Here is a 27,616-nt window from a genome sequence, read left to right on the forward strand (position 1 = left end):
CACCTGTAATCCCAGCTACTCAGGAGGCTGAGGCAGGAGAACCGCTTGAACCTGGGAGGCGGAGATTGCAATGGGCTGAGATCGTGCCACTGCGCTCCAGCCTGGGTGACAAGAGCGAAACTCCATTAAAAAAAAAAAAAAGAATTCTTTTTTTCAGTAACTGACTCTGTGTGTGTGTGTGTGTGTGTGTGTGTGTGTGTGTGTGTGTGTGTACGCTGCATCTGGAAATAGGGGTAGAGAGATTACTTGTGGGAGAAGAGAGAGAGAGTATTATGCATGATTTAGCAAATGGCGTTTATAATTGTAGCTTCTCTTCTCATGAGTGCCAGTTTAATAATTTAATATCAGGAGATTTCTAAACTTCTATGTAGGAATTATACAGAAACTAGTACCTAACACATTGTAAAACAGGCACGCATTCAATTTTCTAACTATTATTAGTAAATCTGTATTAATTAAAATAGTAATACATTTACTTCAATTTCTACTACTGAAAGATAATCTTGCTTTATTCTTTGGGAATAAAACTATTCCAATTTATGCTATAACACATCCTCAATTCAGTGATAAAATGATAGTTACAAAGCACCCAGAAAAACTACTGGTTAAAACCTATTTTCATTGCTAAGAGATTACCCAAGTTCTTTCATTGTGTTGTAATTTTATATCAATTGCTACTTAAAATATAATCTTAACTAGTTGGTACCTGTAAATTTTATTATGTAGTGGGTTTTTGGCCATTGTGGGGTGCAATATGTAATAAGTAGGCATTGATTCAAATTAAGAAAGCTAACAAACAGGCATCTGGTTATAAAAAGGCTAAGAAGTGATACTGGGAATTGCCAGGAGTTTTGGTTGTTACATCTGTAGAAAAAAACCTAAATTTAGAATTTCACCAAATCTACCAATGAAAACGTTTTCTTTATTGAAAAACAGTGTGAACAGGATGGTGACCACACTCTGGCCCACTTCTATCATATACTTTTATTTTCAAATGTTTGAGAACATGTATTAAAAAGTAATTTTATCCTCCATCTCACTTTGAGTCTTCAATGTTATGCTACTGTAAGAAAAAAAATGAACTAGAAGCAAGCATGGTAACTTAGGCACCAAAACTTCACTCATTTTTTTTTTTAGAACTGGTGTGTCTCACTCACAGAATTAACACACACCCACACCAACATTTGTGTACCCCAAGGTGTCAAAGAGCTTCTTTTCATGGGTTCTTCTTTTAATGGGTTTTCAACAAAATACCACTTAAACCAAAGCAAATGCTGTAGTAATTTACTAACAGCGAAGTATAGGATGTTCTTGCATTTAGTTTATTAAAAGAGGGACTTACAGTGTTTTTATATCTATCACTATCATTTCCTTCAAGGAAGATGGGTATGAAATAGCTGGAATTATAAACTTAACCCTTCCAGCTCATGACCAGCCTCTTCATTTTACCAGTGAGGACACTAAAGACACACAGGTAACACAGTGCCTTTCACAAAATAGATGCTCAAAACATTATTTATTAAATGACTGAACCATCATAATTAGCTACAGGCAGAGACAGAACAAACTCCATGTCTTCTGATACTGCACAGCCTCCAAAATGGCTGAGATATTTCTATCAGGGAAGACTGAACTAAAATGAGGATTAACCACAGATTAACACCAACAATGATCTATGGCCTGAATATATTTCCATCACACAAATAAATACAGTGAGAAGAAGGATTTTGAAATAATTTTCAAGAGTAAAGGTATAAGAGGACACATATATGTATGTGACACATAGAAATGGAAAACAAAGTCAAACAAGTGTCTATATTTGATTCCCATACCTGGTGAATAATGTTTAGTAAGCTTTGCTAAATTGTAGATTTCATGACTGAGCCAAATACCCTGATCTATGTGAAAAAGTGCCTGACTTAGAAGTGACTGAAGGATGATATTCAATATTTGGTTATAGTTAAATTGATCATTTAAGAAAATCTTCAATATTCCATCAGTTTTTGGGCCTCAACATCTATCAATAACTTCATAGTAAGTAAAGGCATATCAGGAGAATTAAAAAGTTAATGGCTTTAGGAAGGATTTTTAAATTCAATTTAGAATAAATAAAAGCATTTGTGAAAAAGAAGTACAATAGAGGAATTATACTTGTGTTTTCAAAAACTGGGTTGCTGATTCCCTTCTCTGGTAGGAAATGAAATGAAAACAACTGTATTTGCAATTAAATAGCTGGGTCAAGTGGTAACTCTCTGTATATGCTCTGGAATTATTCTATCATATTTGGCAAAGTTCTCATAACTGAATGGTGTTTGCCAAAATATAAAATTAAAAAAATAAAGAATCCTGTGTAAACTAAATTGTAAAACCACATTAAGCAAACCATCCTACAGAGGGCACAGGCACCTGGTACATGTACGCACATACATAGATACTAACGCTCAGCACAACTTTCCATTACACTTCCACAATGACTTGTGGAGGAAAAACAAGGGTAAACAAGAGTCTCAACAACGTAAGAAAAACATCAGAGTTGATTATTCAGCACTTTCTCAGGAATCTAAGGCAATAAGCCTAATTCGAAACATGAAATTGTTCTCTATTTCCCATTAGTCATTAAATGAGATAAATGACAAGCTATTGCTGCTTCTCCATTCTGTTTTCAAAGAACATTACAAAAATAAACCAGTGTGTTCTCTAACAGTTCTAAAAACAGTTGGATAAGTTGTTGTGTTTGATTACAAAAAGAGAAATAGATGTCCATATTTACTAAAATCTCACTTTAAGTTACATTCAGAAACAAATACAGTCCTTTTCCTTGGTGGAAATCTTCAATCTATTTGCTCATTCTCTTCTGACTATAGAAATAATCTTTTGAAACAAAATGCATTGGCAGTGCAAAAAAAAAAAAAAAAAAAGGAAGAAGTCCATAAAAATAAACTAATGATTGAATTAAGCATTCAAATGAGTTCTTTGCCAGGTTATCTGCAAGCGCAAGATTCTACTGTCATGTTAGGATATACTTTAAGCACTACATTCTTGTTTTCATCAAAGAATAAAATACTGAGCGACGACATCTTTTCAGGTACACAGCAAGGCTCAGGAATTCCAGGAACGACCCCCACAGCTCTCACTATACTCTGGATGGTAGCATGATTTGATGGCTTCAAAGACTAGAAAAAGAAATGAAAGAAGAACACACATGTTAGGTGGAACTGCCTTTCCACTCCTCAGTCCTCATTACGCAAAATGCTTATCTAAAGAATTTGTTTCAACAATTTAATAAAACCTCTGGCATAATTACACATTAAGCCCAATCTCTTATCCCACCACTACCAAAATGGTTATTATTTATTAAGTGCCTGCTGCATTCCAGGCATGTTATATGTAGTATCTCTAATTCTTACAACAAAGCTAACATTTCTTACATCTTACAAAGGCACAAAAAGCTTAAACGACATATCTAAGGTCAAATAACTTGTAAATGGTACAGGATTTAAACCCAGTTATCTCAGCAAGAATCATTTAATTACAAACAACTTAATCGCCAGACATGGAATTAATACATTCTACGATGTTTTCTATAACAAGATTGCAACAAAAAATGATTTGTTATTGACCTTACATTAATCAAAATCCTAACAAGCACTCTATTTAACAGAGATACATTATTGCCACTGCTATAGTGATATTTAGGCACTGTTGTTAAATAAAACCAAGCAAGTGAGAGGTGTATTGATTTATCTACTTGATTTAAGAGTTGCCAAGATGGATTGGATGGTGACTATTCCACTATGTAATTATTCAGCTCTCCTTAGAAACACAAACTGGGGGTAAGAAGACCACACCATTGGCCACTGGGGGTCACTGTTGCTCCACTGGTTTAGAATTAAGCATGGTGGAGTTGTGTTCCAGGAGTGGGCCATGTCCTCTGGGAATTCCCTCTGGTAATTATGAGGGCCTAAAGTTATCCCATGGATACCAGAATTTTCACCAAAGAAGCCTGAGTAAGAATCTTTTCCTTGAGAAAATGTCAAATGGTACCACTAAATCCATGTGAAGCATGTGGTTTCATTTAGAGAACCCCATACAGCTCTGCTCTAGCTAAAAGTACTAAAGAACAGTCATTTTTGCAAGTCCAGAATGTTAGGTATTGCCGGAGTGGTAAGAAGAACTTCCTAAGAGATGCCCCACTGTGCGACACCTGTTTTTCGCGATGCCTCTTTTAGGCAGGTGAAAGTAGTTTTGTTTTAAACACATTGAGAAAAAGAAATTTGGTAACTTGCCAGAGACTAATTCAGGAGTAGGATTTCGACCAAAACTTTCGCTTTTTAATTTCAGGACTTTGAGCCATGTTTCTCATGGCTCAGAGGAACCCCTGCCCCAATGAATTGGTATTTTAATTTCAAACTCCTAAAACTCCCAGCATGGGAAACTGGAACAAGTTAAAACTTCAAGGGTATATACAAACCAAGGGAGAAGCAAATAACATAGAAAGCAGGCATACTCTTAAAAAAAAAAAAAAAAAGAAAGAAAAAGAAAGAAAAGAAAAAAGGATTCTTTTTGGCAGAGAAAGGTTAAATCTCATCCGATCTTTTAATATCAATGAAATAAAATCCATACATCAGACTTCAACTTTATTGTGATTAGGCATAAGTAACTAAATAATTAGACTTAATGATGGGCAACCGTTCTTTTTTTAAACTAGAGATTTTCAGTATATGTTAAAAAGACTGGTTAACTTTGAATTAATTAGCTTTAATTCATTGCAAAGGAAGTTATTCCTTCCTTAAGGAAAGGAAGTCCACGCTGTTTTATTTTGCACATTGTATGCCCTGCATCACCAATAATATCTGTGTAACTTACATAAACTGCAATCAGTATTGTACAACAAATGTCAGTAGCCATTGCTTGTTATTGCTATTGGTAATTTCTAAAGAAAGCTTTTGTAGTCATCCACTTTACTGATTTAAAGTTATTTTTATGACTCAATCATCTAAACAGCTTGTCATAAAGCAAAAACAATTTTTAAACCAGATTTTCCAAAATTATTCTGCTATTTTAATGTTTAATGACTCCTATAATATTTGAATTTTATACAAAGTGGATCAACTTAATTAGATTAGACCTTGGGTGCTAAATTCTGCTGTGCATTTCTGTTCCTGAGAGCCTAGTACAATCTAGGTATGGAATAAATGCTTACTAAATGGATGAAATACTTAAAAGAAACAGCATACCCTCCATTTTATCCATTTCTGTGGAAATAATTCCTATCAACAAAAATACAAGTTTCTGTGCAAATGACCTGGTGTAGATATGGAAAATATTCATGGGTGTTTCCTAGGAAAATTCCTGTCTTTTTTTTTTTTAAAGCTTCAACTAACAAACGATAGATTCAGAAACTATGAGTATATGAGTAGTCTCTAGTGGGCTCACTGGAATTTGGACAGACGCCCCTGATTCTGCATTGGTGTATCTTATCAGGAACTTCTCAGATTACTAGGGAGTTTTCCCCTGCTTTTTTTTCTCACTATGAAACCCTCTGATCAACCTGCCATTACCAGAAATAATTATGTCGTGCACAAAAGATCCATGTGGTAATTTGCTGGTGTAAAGCATATTGCCAGTCTGGAATTTCTGTTTGTTTCTGAGTTCAGGTCATGTTTCTCATGACTCTTTACTAAACAAGTTAAAAAATTAAGAAATATATCAATTACTAATGCATATCTGTGCTATTTCCCTTACCATCTCTTTCTAATGAGGGTGAAGCATGACTTCAACAGCAGTTAGGTAATTTTTTGCTTAAGTAACTCAGCACATCAAGATTTAATGTTTTTGGAGTTCATTTTTATGACCAGAGATTATAATTGGAAGATTCAGGAAATTAATTGAGGTTGTATCATTTTGAACTCATTAAATGTGAATTTCTTCTTTGTATAGAATACTTGGTTCAAAGTGTTTAGATTCTTTGCTGCCTAATTCTATGTGTTTGCTATTTCTAGCTTTTGCACAATTCCTTGAAAACAAAAAAAGCAAAACCAATTTCTCTTGGATCTTTGTCATTGACAACAGCTCAATCACTTTCATCTGAAATTTCTGTTTTCCATCTCTTCTAAGGCGATGAGGAGAGGCAAGGGTACAGAACTTAGCGCTAACTGTATGGGTATTTTTCATCTCATGGCAGAATTCCAAGAATCTCTCTCTGGGGGAACAGATTGGCTGTAAGGGCTAGAAATCAGAAAAATCCAAACTGCCGTGTCTGTGAATGAAATCTACAATGGTCAGGCCTGCACCTGCCAAGCTGTGTATGATGTCCTCGAGTTGAATTTGATTACAAATGCATTAGCAGGGGAGAGCATGTCATCAGCTAAGAGCCTTCATTCCTGACCTGGGCCATGGAGTTTTACTCCACAATTCTTCCAGTCCAGCCCACATGGGTGTGATAGCCCAGAAACTATCTAATTGGAATCAGTGAAAGGGCAAAGCCTGGAATTTGGGAAAGGCAGAAAGAACACAGCTGTTCTGAATTAGAAAACAGGTTGTCAATTTTTGCAGACAAAAAGCCCCACCATATAGAACAGTCTTTGGCTCAGGAGGCTAAAAGAAAGGAGGGCCAACAAAACAGTCTAGCCTGGGGGAACTTTCTCTGGGGCAAAAACTATATCTAAAGTCTGAAATGTCTTTGGCACCTCAGTTATTCTACATATTTTGTACTGATCTGACCAGTGGCCTTGATCCTCCTCTGTTCCTTAGACTATATTTTTATTTACAAAGTTCACTCTGGTTGCAGTATTGGACACTGTGCTGATAACAGGGGTGCTTATTAATTACCCCTAATGCAGCAGCTTCATTTGGCTTCATGTTTCCCATCTTTTTGGTCACTGTACCACTTGAAAGACACAAATATGGAAGGCTTAAAGGGAACCACTAGAAAGCTTTAAAAGTTAAACAGATCCACACAAGGTGATGAGAGATTGAGAACTCTATGTAACAGCCAAACTTCCACTCTCAACTTGGCAAAAGGAAATCTGAATCTCAGAGAGAAAGCTCCACACTTATCCCTGTTATGTCTCCCTGGAGTTCTGATGCCATTCCAAGTTTTGACAAATATTATGATGAGTTCAGTTGCTGCGACTGATGCTCTCCTGATTCTCTTACTCTCCAAAGAAACCTCCCTGGAAGAGCTCACGGGCGGTTGAACCCACAGGGAGAAACTATTTTCAGCTTTGTGATGTTTGAAACGGGACTAGAAACACTTAGAAAACATTTTCCTGCCTTACAACTTTTATTCTCTTGATCTCGTTTCCTATGTAGTCTTTCTTTAGAGTCCTACATTTGCCTTTCTTTCTCCTCAGTCTCAGAAATGGCCATGAAAAATAACATCAATAACAGGTATTTATTGAGAACCTACTATGTGCAAGGTGCTCCACTGTCTCATTTTTCCACTGTTTTTGCTATATAGAAACTACTATTTTTATTATTTACTATTTGACCCATTTCGGACTGTAAAAATAACTTGTAGAGAGTCTGAGTAACTTCTCCAAAGAGTTATAGCAGGTAAGTGGTAGAATCAAGATTCAAGCTAGAAGGATTTGACTCTCATTTTTGCTACTCAAAGTGTAATTTGTGGATCAGCAGCGTCTGCATCACCTAGGAACTTGTTAGATATGCAGAATCTTAGGCTCTACTCCTATACCCACTAGAGCAGAACCTACGTATTAACTAAATCCAGGGCAATTTGCCAGGACATTAAGCTTTAAGACGCCCTGCTATGACCAAGCATGTACATTTAATTATTCTCCTGCACTAACATACTTCTCTCCTTAAATTTATTTCTGCTATTTTTATCTTATTCCTCATCAATTCTTAAATTATTATTCTTGAGATCACTGAGAACCACGATGGAGCTCTTCTGAAGTAACAGCAAGTTTCTGAACAGTAAAAGCAAGTAGAACCAACAAATGAGAGGGACAAATTGGAAGTAATTGTGGTGGGGTGGATACCAAATCAATTCTCCAGAGCTAGGGGTTCAAAAGCAAACCAACAGAGTATCGCTGCATTATCATGGCTTCCTGAGTCCTGAAGATTGTAGTCAGGAGAAAAGGGAAAAACTCCTTCCCCAGGCTACCCAGAAGATACTACTCTTTATAAGTGAGAGGGATTATTTGGAAAACTTCAATACCCAACTAACGTCAGTCATCCTGGGTTTAAAGACAGATTTTAAAACCATTCTTGCCTCTCAATGCCACAAGGCAAGCCACACTGTAACATAAAGGCTCATCACTGCCTGTTACATTTGTCATCTTTGTTGTGTGTGTGTTTTTAAATGTTATCTCAGTTGAACAAGTTTTGTTTGATCAGCAAAATATCCTCTATGAATATTTAGACAAGATAAGGCTCTTCATATAGTTGCAAGTGTATAGAATTCATACTTTGTGTTTGGGTTTATGAAACATAAAGTGATCAAAAATCCTTGGGAAAGAAAGGGTCTTAGAGAAGTATTATAACAAGAAAACAAAATTTCAATCAAGTTTATGGCCCTGAAAAGGCTAACCCAGCCTTGTGCTGTCAGCCCTTTGCTTTTTTTTTTTTTTTTCCCTCTTCAGAGTCAGGGTCTCGTCTCACTCTGTCACCCAGGCTGGAGTGCAGTAGTGCAATCAGAGCTTACTCCAACTCTTAGACTCAAGTGATCCTCCTGCCTCAGCCTCCAGAGTATCTGGAACTACAGGGGCATGCCCCTGTGCCGGACTAAAGCCCTTTGGATTTATGTGTTTGTTATGCTTGGCATCCCAGTGATGAACATGGGATCCCAATAGAACATGAAAATGCTATTTTAGAGATGCATAAGCAGAAGTTGGTCATTTGTTGAGACAAAGGATTTTTTTCTTCATTATCATACAATAGTAAAAATAGACTCATTTCAAATTTTGAAAAAAAAAATGTATTCTTCCTCTAAATTCTGTTCCTTCAGCTACCTTGTTTTTAGTATAACAGAATATAAACTGCTACATGCTGAGAATGGAAGTGCACCAATAAGCTTAACTGAAGGCTAAAGAGTGCCACTATATTTTACTATAGAGGGTACTACTTAAACTTTAAATTCAAAGAGAACAGTCACTTGAACTTGCTGTGCAAGTTGGAGGTGGGGGTTGGAGAGAGTTCTGCAAATATATTTGTCAGGAGACTGAGAACTGATATGATAAAGTACAGACCTTACGGATTTTCGAAGAGACACAGGTAAGCTCTGACAGGTTGAAATTAGTCTTGGCAAAAGTTTACAGAGTCATCATATCCTATTTTGCTTTCCTTTTCTGATGTTTAGCAGTAAAGCAAATGAAATAAGCATGTGGTGGATTTCATGAGGCCAGTTTACCTGAGTCAGTCCTGATCCTGACCTCTGTTGGGACAACTTAGCTCACAAGAGGGTGTTTATTAAAACATGTTCTGCCTTAGTGCATCAATTCCATCAGCTCTTCTCTGTGCTCCTATGATATTCACTTATTCCTTGAATATTCTTCCAAGATCAGCCTTCTATGATTTGGGGCTTGCTTACATGAACAGGTGCAGGTTCACATGTAACCATGTGGCTGAATATGCACCGTGTTGAAAAGCAACACAGAAAGTATGTTTTACACATACGTTTTCTTCTCATATCCTTCTTTATACCAATATTGACTTCATATTACTTTAACAACTATTAAAGAAAAACCAAGAATAACCATATTACCTATTATACTTTAGAATGTAGTAAATAAGGGTCCCGATGGATTTTGCAACTGGAAACACAAACACTTACACAAGCCCCCTATATGCACACTCAACTTAGTCAATGTGCCTTTCTACCAATGGAAATAGGAAGTAAGTACAGGACAGAGAACAATGGCTACCTTTGGCATGGGGAACTGGCATGCTCCAGAGCAATAATAGGCATCGAAGGACTTGGGGGAGATAATCCATTCACTCCAGCCAATATCTGCAAAGTCTACTTTAAGGTATCTCCTGGCGCAATTCCGAGGTTCAATCCATTGCTTTCTCCTTGCCTTTTTCAGGGTCTGCTCATCAAACTGGAGTGTCTGGCTCTTCTGGTGAGGTCCCTTTCTCTGTTTCTTTTTATTCTTACTCTTTTCAGGGGGCTGAGTCTGAAGGGTCTTGTAAGGCTTTCTCTCTTCCCACACCTCATCCTTTTTATACTGGTATTCTGCCCCAGGAAGCTCGTTGTTCTGCAGAGGCAGCAAGACCCCAGTAGAGCGCTTCTTCCTCCGTTCAATGGAAAGGGCAGCTCTGATGTGGCTATCCCATTTGGGAACAGTTCCAGTGGGAAAATTCTGGTGTCCCTGTAAGCTTGATACCACACTTTCTGGCTCAGAAATGGCAGCATCATTGGCATATATCAAGATATAAGGCTCCGGAAAAGGTAACATCCTCTTTGGCAGCTGGTGTCCCTTGGAGGTAATGTTAAATCCTATGAGGAACTCTTCATTTTCTTTGGCCTTCCTCAAGAATTGAGTGATATCTTTAGACAGCCAGGACATGATATCTCGATGAGATTTGGCCATATCCACTGACAGATGGCCAAGGAGTTGACTTTGGTTTCTGTTGAATTTGAGGATCCATGCAGAAAGATCAATCTGAATGTGTTTCCTCGGAGCATGATGGGAGCATCCTCCAGACACTGGACAACTCAGGCTGCTGTTTCCTAGCTCTCCAATATAGAAATATAGTGTGGCAGACAAAATGTTTTCAGACTTGGTTAGTGATGTCAGATTGAAGATATACAGTCCTTTTCTTTCAAGAGTTTCTAGGAAGGAAAAAGAAAGAGAGTAAACAGGACAGTAAACAAGACCATTACTTTACTATATGACAATTAACTCAAAATGAATCAGAAACCTAAATATAAGAACTAAACCCATGAAATTGTTGGAAAGAAACCTAGGGGTAAATCTTCATGACTCTGAATTTGGCAATGGTTTCTTAGATATGACATCAAAAGTGTAAGCAATAAAAGAAAAAGTAGATACATCAATAAAATAGGTACATTTATAAAATAAACTGGACTTCACTAAAATTAAAAACTTTTGTGTATCAAAAGACATTATCAGGAAAGTGAAAAGACAACCTCCATAATAAGAGAAAATAATTGCAAATCACACATTTGATAAATCTGGTATCCAGAACATATAAATAACAGTTACAACTCAACGACAAACAGACCTAGAAACCAAATAAAAATGGGAAAATGTCTTGAATATACATTTCTTCAAAGAAGATATATAAATGGCCAAGAATCACAAGAAAAGATACTCAACAGCATTAGTCATCAGGGAAACACAATCAAAATCACAGTGAAGTACTACTTGACACACACTAGGATGACTATAACAAATAAACAAAAAACCCCAAAAGGTTACTGAAAAGGTGGAGAAATTGGAACACTCTCAAATTGCTGGTGGGAATGCAAAACGGTTCACTGGCTGTGGAATATTCGTTGGCAGTTCCTCAAAAAGTTAAACACAGAATTATTATGATTGCACAATTGCTGTCCTATGTATACACCCCAAAGAATTGAAACAAGCACTCAAATAGCTACACGGTTATAGCAGCACTAGTCACAATAGCCAAAAGTTAGAACGACTCAAATGACTACCAATGGATGAATGGATAAAGAAATTGTGGTATATCCATACAATAAAATATTATTCTGCCATGAAAAAGAATGAAGTACTGACACATGCTACAATGTGGATGAACCTTGAAAAAATTATGCTAAATGGCAGCAAGATATGGAAGATCACATGTTGTTTGATTCTATTTATATGGAATATCCAGAATAGTAAAATCCATAGAGACAGAATCAGATTGGTGTTTGCCAGAAGCTAAAGGGAGGGGCTAATGAGAAGAAACTCCTTAATGGTTACAGGGTTTTACTTTAAAATTGTGGAAATATTTTGGAATTATATAGACTTGGTGATAGCACAACATGAGGGTATTAACTCTCATTATATTGTTTACTTAAAATTAGTTAAATTTATACTATGTGAATTTCACCTCAATTAAAACAAAACAAAACAATTATGTAGTCTCTTGTTTTTGAGAGTTACTGGAAGTGGAATAAAAAGAGAGTAATAAACAGGAATAATTTTAAAAGACAGAAAAACGTTAGCAAGAATCAGCCATTTTAATTAATTTGCTCTTTCCTTTACTGAAGCACCATAAATGTGTGAAAATTTTAACACAGAAGTAAACTTAAAGGGGTGAAAGCTCAGAGGTATGGAAGACTACCAAGACTTATTCCTACAAATTTGGCAAAGTATTGTAATAGCTTTTTATCTGAGGCATGTATAGCCTACGGGCTACAAACACAGGGTTTGGAATTACACTCACCTTGATTCGAGTACTCACTCAGCCACTTATTAACTTCACAACATTACACAAGTTAATGTTCTCATTCGCAAAATGAGACAATATCTACCTCCCATGTCATGAGAATTAAATGAGACATGTATAAAGCAGTCCATAAAGTGTCTGTGGAAGTGTTTCTTAAATATCAATTATTATTGTTATTAGTTCTGGTATTAACAGTCTTACAGGGATTAAATCTTCTACCTACTTCAAAAAATGTAGGATGAGGTCAGGTGCAGTGGCTCACACCTGTTATGCCAGCACTTTTGGAGGCTGAGTCAGGTGGATCATTTGAGGTCAGGAGTTCGAGACCAGCCTGGTCAACATGGTAAAACCCTGTCTCTACTAGAAATACAAAAATTAGCAGGGTGGTAGTGGCACACACCTGTAACCCCAGCTACTCTGAGGCTGAAGCAGGAGAATTGCTTGAGTCTGGGAGGTGGAGGTTGCGGTGAGCTGAGATCATGCCACTGCACACCAGCCTAGGCAACAGAGTGAGATGCTGTCTCAGAAAAAAAGGGATACTGCAAAAATGTCTAAAAAGAAAAAAAAAAAGAATGCTGTTGTGGAGCTTGTTTGAAGTTTATGACATTCCATAAATTTCAGAGTTAATTTTCTAGATAGTGCAACAAAAATGATTAAAATTGTTCACCCATACTTCCAATTCTTCAAATCCAGAAATGAGAGAGAAGAAGAGAATGACAGCTTTATTAATAAGGGCATAATTTGATTCCTTCCCTTTAGCTCATAAAACTAGATCCACAAGACTGAGGTTAGAACTCAGGAATCTCCCATCCTGGGATCAGTCACCAGAGCCTAAGCCCTTCTCCATGCACTTGTTCCATATACATATTTGTTTCAGAAACACACACGCAATCGTGAAATTATGTTCTTGATCAAAAACATGTTTCAGTAAAAACAAAACGTTTTTATAAAGATGTGGAAACTTAAAATGAGTTCATTGAGTCCCCAAGCACAAGGGAGGTGCAATGGGAAACATATTTTATTCATTTTTAACATTGTGTGAAGGAAAAGGAGGGAACTGCCATTGGTGCACATTTGTATAATCCATGACACCAGGATAATATTTTACAGACCTTTATAACAAAGCCATGGCATCACGACTTTTCAGAGACTTGAGCCTTAATTCATACCAGTCACCGGAGCATATACTTTTACCCAAATTTCGTGTAGCAGACAGAAGTTTAAAGTGGAAGGAAGAGAAGCCACTCTGTTCCAGGTATGTGGCAATCCAATGGTTGCCAAACAAACATGCTGCCAGGGAATAAATGATCTCCAAGGGATATGGGCGGCAGTACCTTAATGGGTAAGCCAATCCTGCCCCTTGTCCCACATTTTGCTTAAAAATATTTTCTTCTTTCAAACGTGTTTCCTTCTAGTCGCCTTGTGACCTGCTGTTAATCAGCTTCTACCTCTGTGTCTAATGTACAACATCATCTTGTAAAAGTCTCAGAATCTGTCATACTGCCTCTTCCAATGGCTCTCATTTTAAACCAGTGCTTTATTATGAAATCAAAGCCCATTGGCCCAGTTGCAATTTCACTACACCCAATAGCGGCCCCCAGGCAAATAACCTAAGCTCTTTAAGTTTTGGTGTGCTATCTATAAAGTGGGTCTAGTAGTAACAACTATAGAGTTGTTGTGAGGATTAATTGAGAGAAGGCACATAAAACACATAGAAAATATTCAAAAACTATTAGCTAACTAGAACTGTGGTGTCCAGCATGACAGTATGTAGCCACTTACATTCAAATTGAGATGTGCTGTAAGTGTAAAATACACACTGAATTTTGAAGACTTAGTAAGAAAATGAACATAAGATATCATAGCAATACATTTTATATTAAGTCAGCCTGTGTTAAAGTGACTTTATTTAACCATATTGCATTAAATATATTACTAAAATTAATCTCACCTGTTGCTTTTCACACTTTGAATTGTGGCTACTAAAATTTTTAAATTATATATGTGACTAACATTTGTGGCTCCCATTAAATCTCTATTGGATGGTCATGGTCTAGGATAATCACTAGTTTTGTAGTCAAAATGAAAAGGAAAAAAAAAAAAAAGACTGTGCCATGATGATAATATAAGTAGCTATGCCATAATGATAATACAAGCTGCTGAAGGTGTTAACTATGCTTGGAACAGAATTGGGAGCCATTAACTTTACCCAGGTAGAGGCAAAGAAACACACAGGTAAGAAGTAAGCTTTGGATCAGACTTTTAAACATGAAGGAAGAAGGAAATTTTGGCGAGGGGATGGAAGGAACACATTCTAGCAGTATGCAATGCTGTATATCTGGAAGTTTTTGCAAAAGAAATGTTGCCAATGTTTTAAATAGAAAATAAAAATACTTACAACTAACCTAGTTATTGAAGTTCTAGTAGTTCTATAGAACTGAAGTTCTAGCAAATGTCTAAGCCATCCAAGTTGAGCAAGGAATGGCCAATTTGAGGCCTAACCAAAGGTGTTATGTTATGCCCAACACCTGATGTGTTTGCTCTTGTCATTTCCACCTAGGCTAGGGATCTCTGCCTGTTCTAGATTATTTCCCTTCTGGGCTAAAAAAGAAAACCAAGAAGCAAAACAATAAGCTAGAATTGTCAGCCATTTCACAAAGCATTCATAGAAAAGACTTTTCTAACCCATACTTTATTTTTGCCTTCTCTGATTCTAAAACATTTTATTTTTGTGTAAGTTAATGATCTTCTCTCCAAACCAACTCAACAAATAGTTACTGAACATTTACAATGTACAAAAAAAAAAATAGTAATAAGCGAGCAGCATGGGGTCAAGTGAATGAATATAGAGAAGTAAATAAGAATGAGGTAAATGCCTTCCTGCAAAGAGCAGTGCATGATAATATCTACTCAATTACTTTCATGCTCTTTTACTTTTTAGATTTTATATTACATTTTAAGGTGAGTAACTTTCCATACTTACGAACAGAAGATTTGCATTGTCTCTCTCTTCCTCATGAGTTGTAGCACAGCTTTATCTATGCACACATATATCTATGTTCGAATATCAGTAAATAAAAATATCTTAATATTCACCTTTTCTATTCTTCTGAAATATTCAGATACTTATCTATTGGGAATGATTGAATCAAAAACCTGAAGTGTACTTCCTGATTAATAAGAGCAAAATGATATAATAAGGATACAAAAATAAGGGTGGATTTTTTCAGGCTACAAAAAATACTTATGCGTTTTTAGGCTGTGAATAGTATTCGGTACTAGAAAATATTAATTGTATGCTACACTGATCATCTAAATGTATCTGGAATTGCATGCCTAGTTTTTGTGCTCTCATTCTAACCAGTTTATTAATTCAGGAGAAAACAACTTGGAAAGAAACCCAGATGATGAGGGGTCTGGAAACTATCTCATAAATTTTAGTTGAATCAATAAGAAACCATGACGTGGAGGGAGAAAAAAATGTTTAGCAATGACATGAGAATTATTTTCCAATATTTGAGGGAGTGTGGAGAGATCAGGGTTTTTCTTTCCAGTGTCAAAGATGAGAATGAAGTCTAACAGTGATAGTCAAATGGAGGCCAAATCCAAGCCAATCATGACTTTCAAACTGTTTTACTTAGTAAGACTCATCTGTGGGACTGGGACAACTGGAGATAAGTCAAGACTATTACAGGAGGATGTTTTTATGGTAGGGTAGAGTGTGAAAGGTGAACGAGAGAACCTCTCACCCCTTGCAAGTAACTATAACCGGCTTTGTTTTCTACTTTCCCCAAATAAATATTTTGATGCCAAAATGTGACTACCAATAGGTGGTGCTATTTTCTTACTGTTTGCTGGCACTGGCACATGGGAATATACTTACTGCAGTCTAGTTAGGGTTTACCATTAGCATTATAATCTTATATTTTGGATTTTCTAGAGTTTTAACACCTAAGTATTGAAAAGGAGGTTGGAAGTCAGACGAGTTTCTGAACAAGCCATATTCTCTTTTACACACTTGTTGGGACTTTTCACCTGTTGCTCCTTCTCTCTGCAATGTCTCTACCCACCGTTTTTCTCCTTGATAATCCAGATTTGTTTTTTAAGGCAAGGCAGAGATACTATTCCTGGATGCAAACTTGTCATGACAACCCATTTCCTTGGCTAGGACCCTGCCTCTATTACCATTTTCATTACACCTTTGCTCCTTCTTAAGGCCATAAGTTTCTTAAAGACAAGGCTCTAAATTATATCAGACTCTTCAGCCTCCAACACAGGGCTTAACTCTAAAGCTTTTTTTATATGAATGAGCAAATTTAGTTCAACCTACTCATTAGAGAAATGCAAACATGAAAGACCCTAGGAGTTAGCCAGCTAGCTAGCAATTGACTTTGGAGAGGAAGCCAGATAGGTTTTTTAAAAGGAGTTTGATTATTAAATAAAGGCAGAAGATTTATTTCTGTTTTTATCTAAAAACAAAGCACTTGCACCTGAGGAAACCAAGGACTCATTTTGGAAAGTTGGGTTCTGACTTTGGGACTTAAGGCCAGCCATGCTATTGCAACAATTCAGTGTGTCTCCAGGAGTAGCTGAGCCTGTGTCCAGGGAGTGGTAAGGGGAAGTTCACCTTTGTGCTGGCCCACACAGAACGTTTTCAAAGGGAATTAGAACACACAATGGAAAGCTTTCTATGTAAAGTCTGATTTTAAAACAAATAGACTAAATGAAATCTTGATGATTAGCTAAATCCCCAGGAAGCAGGGAAAACATTTTAGTCATACAGAAAATATGTAACTAAGAACAACCACCTCCCCAACCTCCCCCTGCCCCAACTTCTTTCTTCAAACAAAGTACAGCTGGTAGAAATGCCAGGGGTGCCTAGGACAGGGACACATCCACCCTCAGTCGCTGGCTGAATATTTGCTGCGGATTACTTAGTCAAGATTGAAGCGTCCCTGTGCTGCCTTTAACTTTCAGGCACGGGTGAAAGGAAGAATTTCTACAGAGAACACAAAGTCACAGAATTGTGTTTCTTCTGCACAGTCTCAGTCAAACGACTGTGCTTTACGGGATCTCAAAACAACCATTCTCTATGTCCAAAGTAAAAGCATTAAAGATGATATGATGTATGTTTTTCTAGAATAGTAAAATGTTCACTAATCAGTTTATCTACTCCTAGCCTATGCCCAAAGGCATTCCTAGACTGTGAGCGCCCAGAGGGCAGACCTATGTTCTACAGATATTTGAATTCCTAGTATTTCACACAGCCTAGAGCACTTAAATCCCAAAAGGTATTTGTTCAGTGTGTTAAATGAACAACTCTGTAAACTTAACAGATTTAAAAGTGTTTCCTACTTAACACCAAAGAGTAAAAACTTTCAAGTAATTTCAAGTCCCCAAAGTCAGCAAGAGCCCTTCTTGGGTATAAATATCATGATATTTCCTATCAGTTCATTAGAAAATAAGAATTATTATAATTATTGTATATGAAGTAGAATAGTATTGCCATTTAATATATAAATGATAAAATGCCCCATAAGAAATTCCTTCAAGGTAAGTTTATTTTTAAAGGATATTTGCCTAGCTGATAGCCTTTGAACTGTCTCATCTTTTCTCCTGAATATCTAATTCAACTCAACTGAAGTATTTAGTGAGTGTCAACTACATGGCAAACTGTGCTAGGTCCTCAGAACACACAGATGAAATGAGAGACTCTATGTCCTCCAGGGACTTGCTTTGTAGCCCCCTGCTCATACCATATTTTTCTTCTAGCAAATTTATTAGATCATAAACTCTCTGCAGTCATGAGTGAAGGGTAAGCAGTCTTGATTAACTTATTTCGAAGACTTCTTTATGGCAAAACCATTGTAATATGTTTTTAAATGTTTATATTTATTTTTAAATATATACCTTCTAAGGTATATATTTCTAAGGTATATATTTTAAAAAGTTTACCATTATATAAGTCAATAAATCATTTGTCTATGGATAGGCCCACTAAAAGGGCCAGATGAGATCAGGAATAACATGATAATCAATTCTAGATTTCAAAAGGCTGGTTTTGATATAAAATACTCAAAACTCTAGGGACAGAAGCTTAGAGCAGTGTTTCTCAAATATGGATCAGAATCTTGTGGATGGCTTTTTAAAACACTTATTTCTGAGCTCCCCCACCAGAGTTTGATTCAGTGGGTCTAGTACGGGCTGGAGAACTTTCTATCAAGGTTCTAAGTAATACTGATGTGGCTAGTCCATGAACCATACTTTGAGAACAACTAACTTCAAGAAATCTCTCTAAAAAAGCATAACCCTACACCCGTCAGCCACCACGGTCAGGACAGAAAAAAGTACATCTGTTGAATATAGGTTTGGGATATCATAGATTGCACAGATGATTACCAACCATTTTTACATCATCACCCAAGTGTTTTCTGTGCTACAGACAAGTGCATATTATCAACATTTGAGATATGTTTAACCCTTTGTGGAAAGCCAGAGGGAAACAATCTCAAAATATTAAGAATATTAGAATACCTAATTTATATAGAACTTCTAAACTTTTAAAGCATCTTTACATTCACTTTGTCAATTGAGTTTCACCATCTTTCTGTGAGACAGGCACAGGAGGTATAATTTAACCCATTTGATAGATGAAGAAACCGAGAATAACAATATTAGGTGACTTTACTTATTATCAGTTTAGCCAACAATGGAAATTGGATCTCCTAACTCTTAGCTTTAGGTAATAGAAAAAACAAAACACTAATAATCTTTTCTTTACTTGAAAACCATTTCACTTAACACCAAGTACAGCAGTTACCCTTAATTCAGTCTTTAGATTAATTTCATGCAATTAAAGAAAAAAGTTTTTAAAGGAAAAGAAAATAAAAGTATGTTGGACAGTTGCTTTAACTGTAAAATGAGGGGGCTAAACAAAGAACCTTGTACTTCTAAATTTATTGAATGTAATTATTTTATAAAAGAGATATTTGACAGTACCTTAGTAAAGTAAAACTATCTGAAGCCAGTAATAAAGTGAGATCATTTTGCACACACACCTACATTCATGGTATGCCCAAATACAATCAAGGTACTGCATTTACCATGGTTCTACCGCCATGAAAAGATGGCTTTTAAAGAAATACAGATCATTGAAAGAGTCAATAAAACCACTGTGGTCATTTGATTCTATGATCTACATGCTGATGTTTTAGATGAACAAAGAGAAATTCATGCCTTTAAAGTATTATCCCTTAAAATATGTGTTATCCAGGAGTACTACTGTATATGCCATTATGCTAAGACACAACCACTGCTAACATGTAGATAGACTAGTAATTTTATTGACTGTTACATATATTCCATATATGAATGCTTTTTGGTTACATTTCATCTTTTACTACTGCCAAAAGTAGATATGATCCTGGTATACCTGTGTTACTTGATTAATATAAAGTCAATATTTCTATTAGAAATTCTATTTTCATGGATTCATAACATAATCATAAAAATTTACTCAACTGAATCATGCCATAGAGAAGTTTGAGTTAAGATTGTTTGTGATACCAAATGTTTTTCCACTACTACCCCCAAAATAAAGGCATTAAGACACTAACTGATTATTAGCATATACAAATTTAGCATAAGGGAGAATCATGAAAATCTGGGGAGACATGTTCTGTTATTGAAGCACAAAAATCCTGACTAGCCAATAGAAAATATATAACAAGTTGCTCAAGCATTTTTATAAGTTTTTTGATAGGTGTGATTTCTTTTATTATGCCTATTAAACAAACACTGGGGATTTATAATATAAGGAATTTGATTGACATCTTGAGTAAACGTGTCTTTCATCAAGGTAGTAGTGGTGATAAAACATTAATAAAGTGATACATATGATCGTTAGTGAATTTTCCCACAAATAAGCTAGCGTTTCTTTTTAAAGCATAATACCTGTGTGAAACAATGAATATTACTCTTATAGATGAGAACAATGAAGGAAAATTCACAAAGATACAGGAAAAAATAAAATTTAATGAGAGAAGAATTCTAAAATTACATTCAGAGGCGTTTATAACATAAAAGCAGGAAGATGGTACAATGCCAATTGAACCCAAGTCCAAAAAGCAATAATGTAAGTAAACATACTGCGATAGATACTGCATGGGAAATGAGAAATGAGACAGTGTTCAGTTGAACCACTGTTTTCCCAACTAGACATCTTAGAAAGACATTTCTGTAAAATGCTTTCTCCAGGAGAAAGTATTCCCCTTTTATGGGGACTCATTAGCATTTAAAGGCCTTGAAAGGCCCCACAGCAAAGAAAATTGATCACATTTTCCAAGTTTGACTATGGAGCCCAATTTTATATAATACCTGTTAACATCTTGCAAAGACCTGTTTTTGTGAAATTTTCTCCTAGAAAATTAGATTTGACCATTAAAAATAATAGGTTTTGAGATGAGCTCAGTATGTTTGAAAAATTGTCTGGCAAATACATCATGGTACTTGTTTCTGCTTCCATTAAAGGAAGGAATTGTTATCTCGAATGTTTCTTCCAAATATAAAACTATATGATACAAAAATGCTTAAAAGAAGATTTGATATTCATATCCCTATTAAATTTTTAGAAAAATCCGAACTCATTCAATCATGTGCTTACGAACTTCCACTACTTAAGTAAAATGTATGTACCCCTTCTAATTCGTTCTGAATTATGTATATATTTCTAGTGTGCAAATATTCCTTGAGTGAATTATTTGCTTAGGAGATGTTTTCTTCATTGACCCTCATGGTCTCTTGGTCTCTTCAAGTGTTTCTAGCTAAACAACAAAGTTAAATTTAAATTTTTAAATGTAATTCATTCCCTTTCTTCTTTCCATTAGCATGAATAATCAAGAATTCATGGCATTATGATTTTTTTAAATGTCAGAGATTATAAAGCTGTCTTGCTTGTTACAGCAAAAACTTCATTAAAGGCTATCATGTATTCAGAGTAGTGTATAATTTAAAGCAGCTGCACACCCAGCTCCTCTTCCCTAGATGTACTATTGTCCTTTAAATGAAAACATCAGATTATCTAAGTACTTTTAAATTTCAAGTCTAGTTTCTAGGTGCCAGGCACTTCAAGGTAATTATGTTTTAATAGTTTTATAGTCCCTCAGCATCAAACCCATCACAAATGATGTTTTCCCGCTGGTTCCATATATTTTGAAGGAATGGCTCCCATTGGAATCATCGTTCAACACTTAATTATATACTATATTTGCCAAAGCCTTATATTTTAACCTTATACTTCAGAAACATTTCAATATTATAATTACTTATGTTAAAAGTACTTTGGTCATAGGAGGAAAGAATCTCCTCTTCCTCATTGCAGGAAAATATTCACTTGTGGGGCTGGATTGCCTCAGTTGTTTTTTTAAATCTATGAAGTATGTGAGATTTTTTTAAAGGTGACAAATACTCACTAAAATGTGCCATTTTTGTACATGCATGTCATAAATAGTAATAGTTTCCAAATAACACGTGTGCCTTAATTGTTTTTCCTAAAGAGATTACATTTGCCATTAAGAAAAGTAAGATTAAGTGACTATGGGAATCACGAGAAAGTGATGATCCTAAAGTATCTTAAAAGTTCAAGACAGAAGAAAACTTCATGTAAAATACTCTTCTTTATCATATAGCAGCCAGAGACAACTTAAACCAAAATCAAAATAAATGCTAATTTCATATCCTTCTGTCTTCCTTCACATGGCGTGTTTTTATGAAGCTGAACTTCTCCGTCATTAATACGTTTTGTAAATTACCTTTTGCAAAGGGAAAGATAAAACCTGTCTTTATGTAAACCCTTCCACATCACAAAAAAACTTACAAGCACTCCAAACTTACGGTTTTGGCACACCAACTACACAGCATTCACGAAGGAGAAAAGGGGTTAGCAGAAAGTGTATTTAGGATGGATGCCACCCACCATCAAGTAATGGTTTAAGTAGAAAGTAATCAGAGGGAGACCACAGCAGCTAAATTTCAACCAAAGATATTCTAGGTTTAGAACAATAAACAATTTTAATCAGGTATGTTCTAAGGAACAAATAGGACTCTAAAGCTGTAACTCAGCCTGAATAAGCACTCAGAGGCTGCCGGATCAGCAGCTACCCCATACACAACACACCACCTGATCTTCCATTAAAATTTCTAACGTCTTCAGTACAGAGAAACCCATATGTTCTAAAACTTAAACTCTCTGGACTGGAAAACATATCTACTATATTAATTTAGACAGCATCTTTCACCTACAAGGGAACATATGTCACGAGGTGAAAGGGTGTTATGGAAATGCTGATATGGATGAAGAGAGAGGGACACACATGAAAACCTTAGCACCTTCCTGCAGTCCTGCCTTATTAGAGCCAGAACTGCCTTATAATAGTCTTTTTAGTGTGTTAGTAACTAAACACTCTTGGAAGGGGTCCAACACGAACCACCTCTCCAGGAGTCTCAATGAGGTAACATGACACTTAAGCTTCCACAAAAACCAGTGTCTACATTTGATGAATAAGTCATTAAGACAGTCTCTAGGATGCTAAAGGGATTACTTTTCTTATCATGGCACACAGTCTTGTATATATGCATCAAGTTGCAACTCATCATTTCAAGGGAATGTCTGGCCTCCATATCAGAGTTTATTATTTGATGCTATGAGACTACAGTGAGGCTGATAAGGGACACTCCGGAATTATATTGCAAGGAATGAGTTGGAGCCAAAAAGAATATGGTACCTGAGTTATTAAAATCTTTATCCATGGTTAACTTAGCCTAAAACAAATAAAAGCTGTACAATATGTGAATGAAACAAACTTGAATTCTACCTCCAAACCATGTAGTTCATACTATAAATGAAACTTGTTAATACAAAAAAAAGTTGTTTTTTTATCTTAGTGGCCTCACTTATTCCCTAGCAATATAACCAAGAAAACAAATATCAAGATGAGAGTGATTTGAGTACCTTCATTTTTGCCACCTGCCTAGCTCACCCAACTTCCTTTCAATCTTTGCAACTCTCACATGAGTTCTTCACTGAGTTATGCCCCTAGAGTTGCACTAAAGTAAACAGAGTGTTCACTGGTGTAGTCAGCTGTCAGGACAGCCTCCTCCAATGGCTGGGATACTGTAGATAACACAGAGCAAATTTCTTTTTCCTTACTGGTGGCCATCTCCTCACAGATCATGCTCATGATTTTAAGAAAGTAAAATCTGGTTCAGTTCAGTCTCTAGCTAAATACTTCTGCATTAGGAAGCATACTTCACATCTATTGTAAATGTCATCATGCCTATAAGCTCTAGAATATATTTACACAGACAATGCAGAGCTTTCCTTGATGAATGCTTTAGTTTTCCCTTTTTCCAGGAGTCCTACATATCAGACTTTTGGGAGATTTCTTTCTAGTGATTCTGACAGTATTGATTGAGGCATGGCCTCATTTTCTTGAAGATTCTTGGCTATTGTTCAACAGTTCACTGAAAATAGGCTTTGCAGTTACATTTCCCCTTATCATGAATGTAGTGAACAAAAAAGCCTGGTGAATCCTCAAAGCATAAAAACAGAGTTAGTGTCCAGGAAGCTTTCCCTCAAGCTGTTAGCACAAGGGAGGGAAGCTGTTAGCATAAGTTATTCCCTTCACCACAGGGGCTAGGAGAAACCTTGTTAAGCCATGAATTTCAGTCCAAAGTGATCTGTGCTGAAAAATGGGATGAGCAGATTTTCTTGGGCAGATTCCAAGAGGTGTTTACATCCAGGGTTGCTCCCTCCCCTTGTCTCCCAGCTCCTCCCAGGATGGATGGTACAATCCCTATTTACCCAGATGCGTTTTAAATAATCGAAACACCCAAGCACCTGTTTCCTTCCTTCCTTCCTTCCTTCCTTCCCTCCTTCCTTCCTTCCTTCCCTCCTTCCTTCCTTCCCTCCTTCCTTCCTTCCTTCCCTCCTTCCTTCCTTCCCTCCTTCCTTCCTTCCTTCCTTCCCTCCTTCCTTCCTTCCTTCCCTCCTTCCTTCCTTCCTCTCTTTCTTTCTTTCCTTTCTTTCTTTTCTTTCTTTCCTTTCTTTCTTTGCCACTAAGGAACTATCAAGTACAGTGTCAAATATAGTACAGTAACACAAAGGGCGCGAATTTACAGCGGGTGCAAGATCTGGAGAAGCGACTATTTAAAAGGAGAGGGGAAGGCGTCTTATTCAAGTGTAATTTCTCTCTTGGGCCCTGGCATTGGCATAAAATGGCATCTGCCTCTTAGTAAACATGGCTAAAGCCCAGTCCAAAGGAATTTCCGCTGGCCGATTTAGGAATCAACAGAATAAGTTACCCTAGAGGTGCTCCAGTCACTCAGGGCAGGAGGCCTCACAGGCATGGGGTGTCACCCCTTCCCTTTTTCCACGAAGTTCCTCCAGCCTACCCCCTCCACTGCTCCGCGCCCTTCATTCTCCGTATTTCCCCCTCTCACTTTGGATTTGAAAACTGGGCTTACAGGAGATGCAGCTGGTGACACGCGGGGTGTGACTGGAAGGAGGAATCCAGAGGGCAGCTGCGGAGGGTGGAGAAAGGTCCCTGGGCAGCGCCACCAAGCAAGAGGCAGACAAGGAAGCTGTGGGGGGTCCTGGGAGAGAGCTGGGGCGGGACCGCGGGAAGGGGTCTCACCTCGCTCACTCACCTGCTGCCGCCGCCCGAAAGCTGCGAACCGTGTTGCCTTCACGCAGGGACTGAGGGCGCCAGGGCTTCGAGCCTCCCTCCAGGGAGCCAGGTGTCCGCGCCGCCTGGACCGTGCTGTACCTGTCATAGAGCCGCAGCATGTGTTCAGAGACCTTGTCTTGCGGCTGCAGCTCGGCGTCCGGGCCACCACCTGCCGTGCGGTCACCTGGCACAGCTTTGCGGAGCTCCCGCAAAGGTAGCTTCGGTCTCTCTCCCTGCGCTAGGCTCACGCAGAAGCAGCCCAGCCACAGAAAGAGCAGCCTGCTCGCCCCAGCCGTGGCCATGGCGAGATACCCGCGCGGCGCGTCGGCTCCCGGCGTCGCTGCGGGACACTCCGAAGGCGCAAGGAGCCGGCGGCGGAGCCGAGGGTTGAACTCCAAACCAGCTAGGGCGAGGGCGCACGGAGCCCGGGACACGGCCGGGTGCAGCGAGACAGCGGCCAGTCCCACTTGCTGCGCGGACCCAGCGCAGCCTGACAGGTGGGCTCTTCCCCAGCAGCCGCGCGGACCTCACCGGCGCAGGGCGCTGCGGGCGCCGTCTCCACTCCAACGCTGAGAAAGAGCTGTAGGTCGCGGCGTGTGTGGCCCGGGTGTTTTCAAGATCTGTCTGTACCTTCCCTCCTCGCTTTATTTTTGGGAACACCCGGCCAAACTGGCCGCGCTAGGGACTAGGACTAGCTCTGCTTTGGGCGCCAGGTCGGAGCCGGGGCTGTGCGCAGCGGTCGGGAGGGCGCTCGATTGCCTTTTCCAGGGATTGGAGCAGATGCGGCGCCGCTGGTCCGAGTTTTTTAGTGTACACGTGTGTGTGTGTGTGTGTGTGTGTGTGTGTGTGTGTGTGTGTGTGTGTGAGAGAGAGAGAGAGAGAGAGAGAGAGAGAGAGCGAGCTTAGTTCTTTCGCTCTCTAGCTGATCTGTAGAGTCCTCAGCCAATCTCTCCCACTCCCTCGTCCTTGCCCTCTTAGCTTGCACCAGGCTGGGATAGAAGCAAGGCGGGGAGTAACCAGAGAACTGGCAGCGGGAGGGAGAGAAGAGGAAGTAGGGGTGGGGATGGCTGGGGAGAGGAAGGGAAAGGGAGACTTAGGACTAAAGAAATGGTCGGAGGGACGGCTTTCTTTCTTTCTTTTTTTTTTTTTTTTTTTTTTTTTTTTTTTTTTTTTTTGTAATTCTCCAAGAACAGTGGCTGTATGATGGCTAGCAGGAGGGCAGAGGAAAACAGAACTTCTTTCTGGGTTTTCGCTCTTCTGATTCCAAACAAAGTCACAACGTGAACACCGTTCTCGCTTACTTTCCTGAGCCTCTTCTGACGGACACTGCGGGCCCCTGCACCTGTACCCCGTCATCGTAGCTTCCTGTCTTTCTGAGCGCATACCCATCATAACGCCCCTCTCTCCCGCATCATCTTCTCTCGAGGTGAGAAATATGTGCGAGTCAGCATCATATTAAAAACAAATACGAAAACAAGCAAACACACCACAACCTCACCTACAGCTTTCCCCAAAGGTTTCCTTCCTACAGGTCCCCAAAAGGTTTCCCAGCAGGATGGTGCAGTGGTGGTTAAAAACAAGGGTGTCTAGAAGATCCCTGAGTCCGGAACAGAATATGAGAGTTGCTAGCTTTGTCTTCCTAATCCTTTCTTGTCATGACTGTACAATGGAGATTAAACCAGGAGCAGCCTGGCGCTGTGGCTCAGGCCTGTAATCCCAGCATTTTGGAAGGCTGAGGCGGGTGGATCACGAGGTCAGGAGTTCGAGACCAGCCTGGGCAACATGGTGAAACCTCATCTCTACTAAAAATACAAAAATTAACTGGGCGTTGTGGTGCGCACATGTAATCCCAGCTACTGGGGAGGCTGTGGCAGGAGAATGGCTTGAATCCCGGAGATGGAGGTTGCAGTGAGCCAAGAGTGTGCCACTGCACTCCAGATGGGGTGACACAGCAAACTCCGTCTCAAAACAAAAAACAAACAAACAAGAAAACAACTACGAGCTAACATTTTTCTCCACACTTATATTCTAAACATACCTTGTTATTTATATTTCACGTATATTACCAAACAATTTTCACAACAAAACCCATTTTACAGATGAGGAAACTGAGGCAAAAGGATACATAGTAAGTGAATGAACTGAGATCCAAACTCAGGGAGTCTGATTTCTGGCCTCAGGCCAGATCACCACACTATTAATAATGAAATTAGCATTTAAACTGAAGTTTCAGTATGCAATCCATGTAAATGTTCTTAGTGCAGTTCTTGGCCAGATGCAGTAAAATCCTCAGTCAATGTCTATTGCATTTATCCCTCTTTCCCTCTGTGGGGCAATGGAGTTGATTGAAACGAAGATAGACTCCTGGAGTCACACCATGTCTCCAAATCTGAGTTTCTTCTTTGATGGTGAATAACAACACATTCCATTTAGAGTTTTGTTTGGATGACATTAGAAAGCAGTGCTAAAGTGACTGGCGCACTCACTAGCCTTTAGTAGGGGCTCAA

At 38.1% G+C, this 27,616-nt stretch overlaps 1 protein-coding gene across 1 annotated transcript; it reads right to left on the reverse strand.

Annotated features, from left to right (window-relative positions):
• Nucleotides 1-1,499: 1,499 nt before the first annotated feature.
• BMP3 (bone morphogenetic protein 3) lies at nucleotides 1,500-26,105 on the reverse strand. The gene is made up of 3 exons (XM_005554958.5): nucleotides 25,090-26,105; nucleotides 9,888-10,798; nucleotides 1,500-3,173 (listed from the first exon to the last, which is right to left on the reverse strand). The coding sequence occupies exons 1-3, from the start codon at nucleotides 25,409-25,411 to the stop codon at nucleotides 2,982-2,984; spliced, it is 1,425 nt and encodes a 474-aa protein (XP_005555015.1). The 5' UTR covers nucleotides 25,412-26,105; the 3' UTR covers nucleotides 1,500-2,981.
• Between the last annotated feature and the right edge of the window lie 1,511 nt (nucleotides 26,106-27,616).

This window comes from Macaca fascicularis, chromosome 5, assembly GCF_037993035.2.
Source record: "Macaca fascicularis isolate 582-1 chromosome 5, T2T-MFA8v1.1".
Classification (NCBI taxonomy): Eukaryota; Metazoa; Chordata; class Mammalia; order Primates; family Cercopithecidae; genus Macaca; species Macaca fascicularis.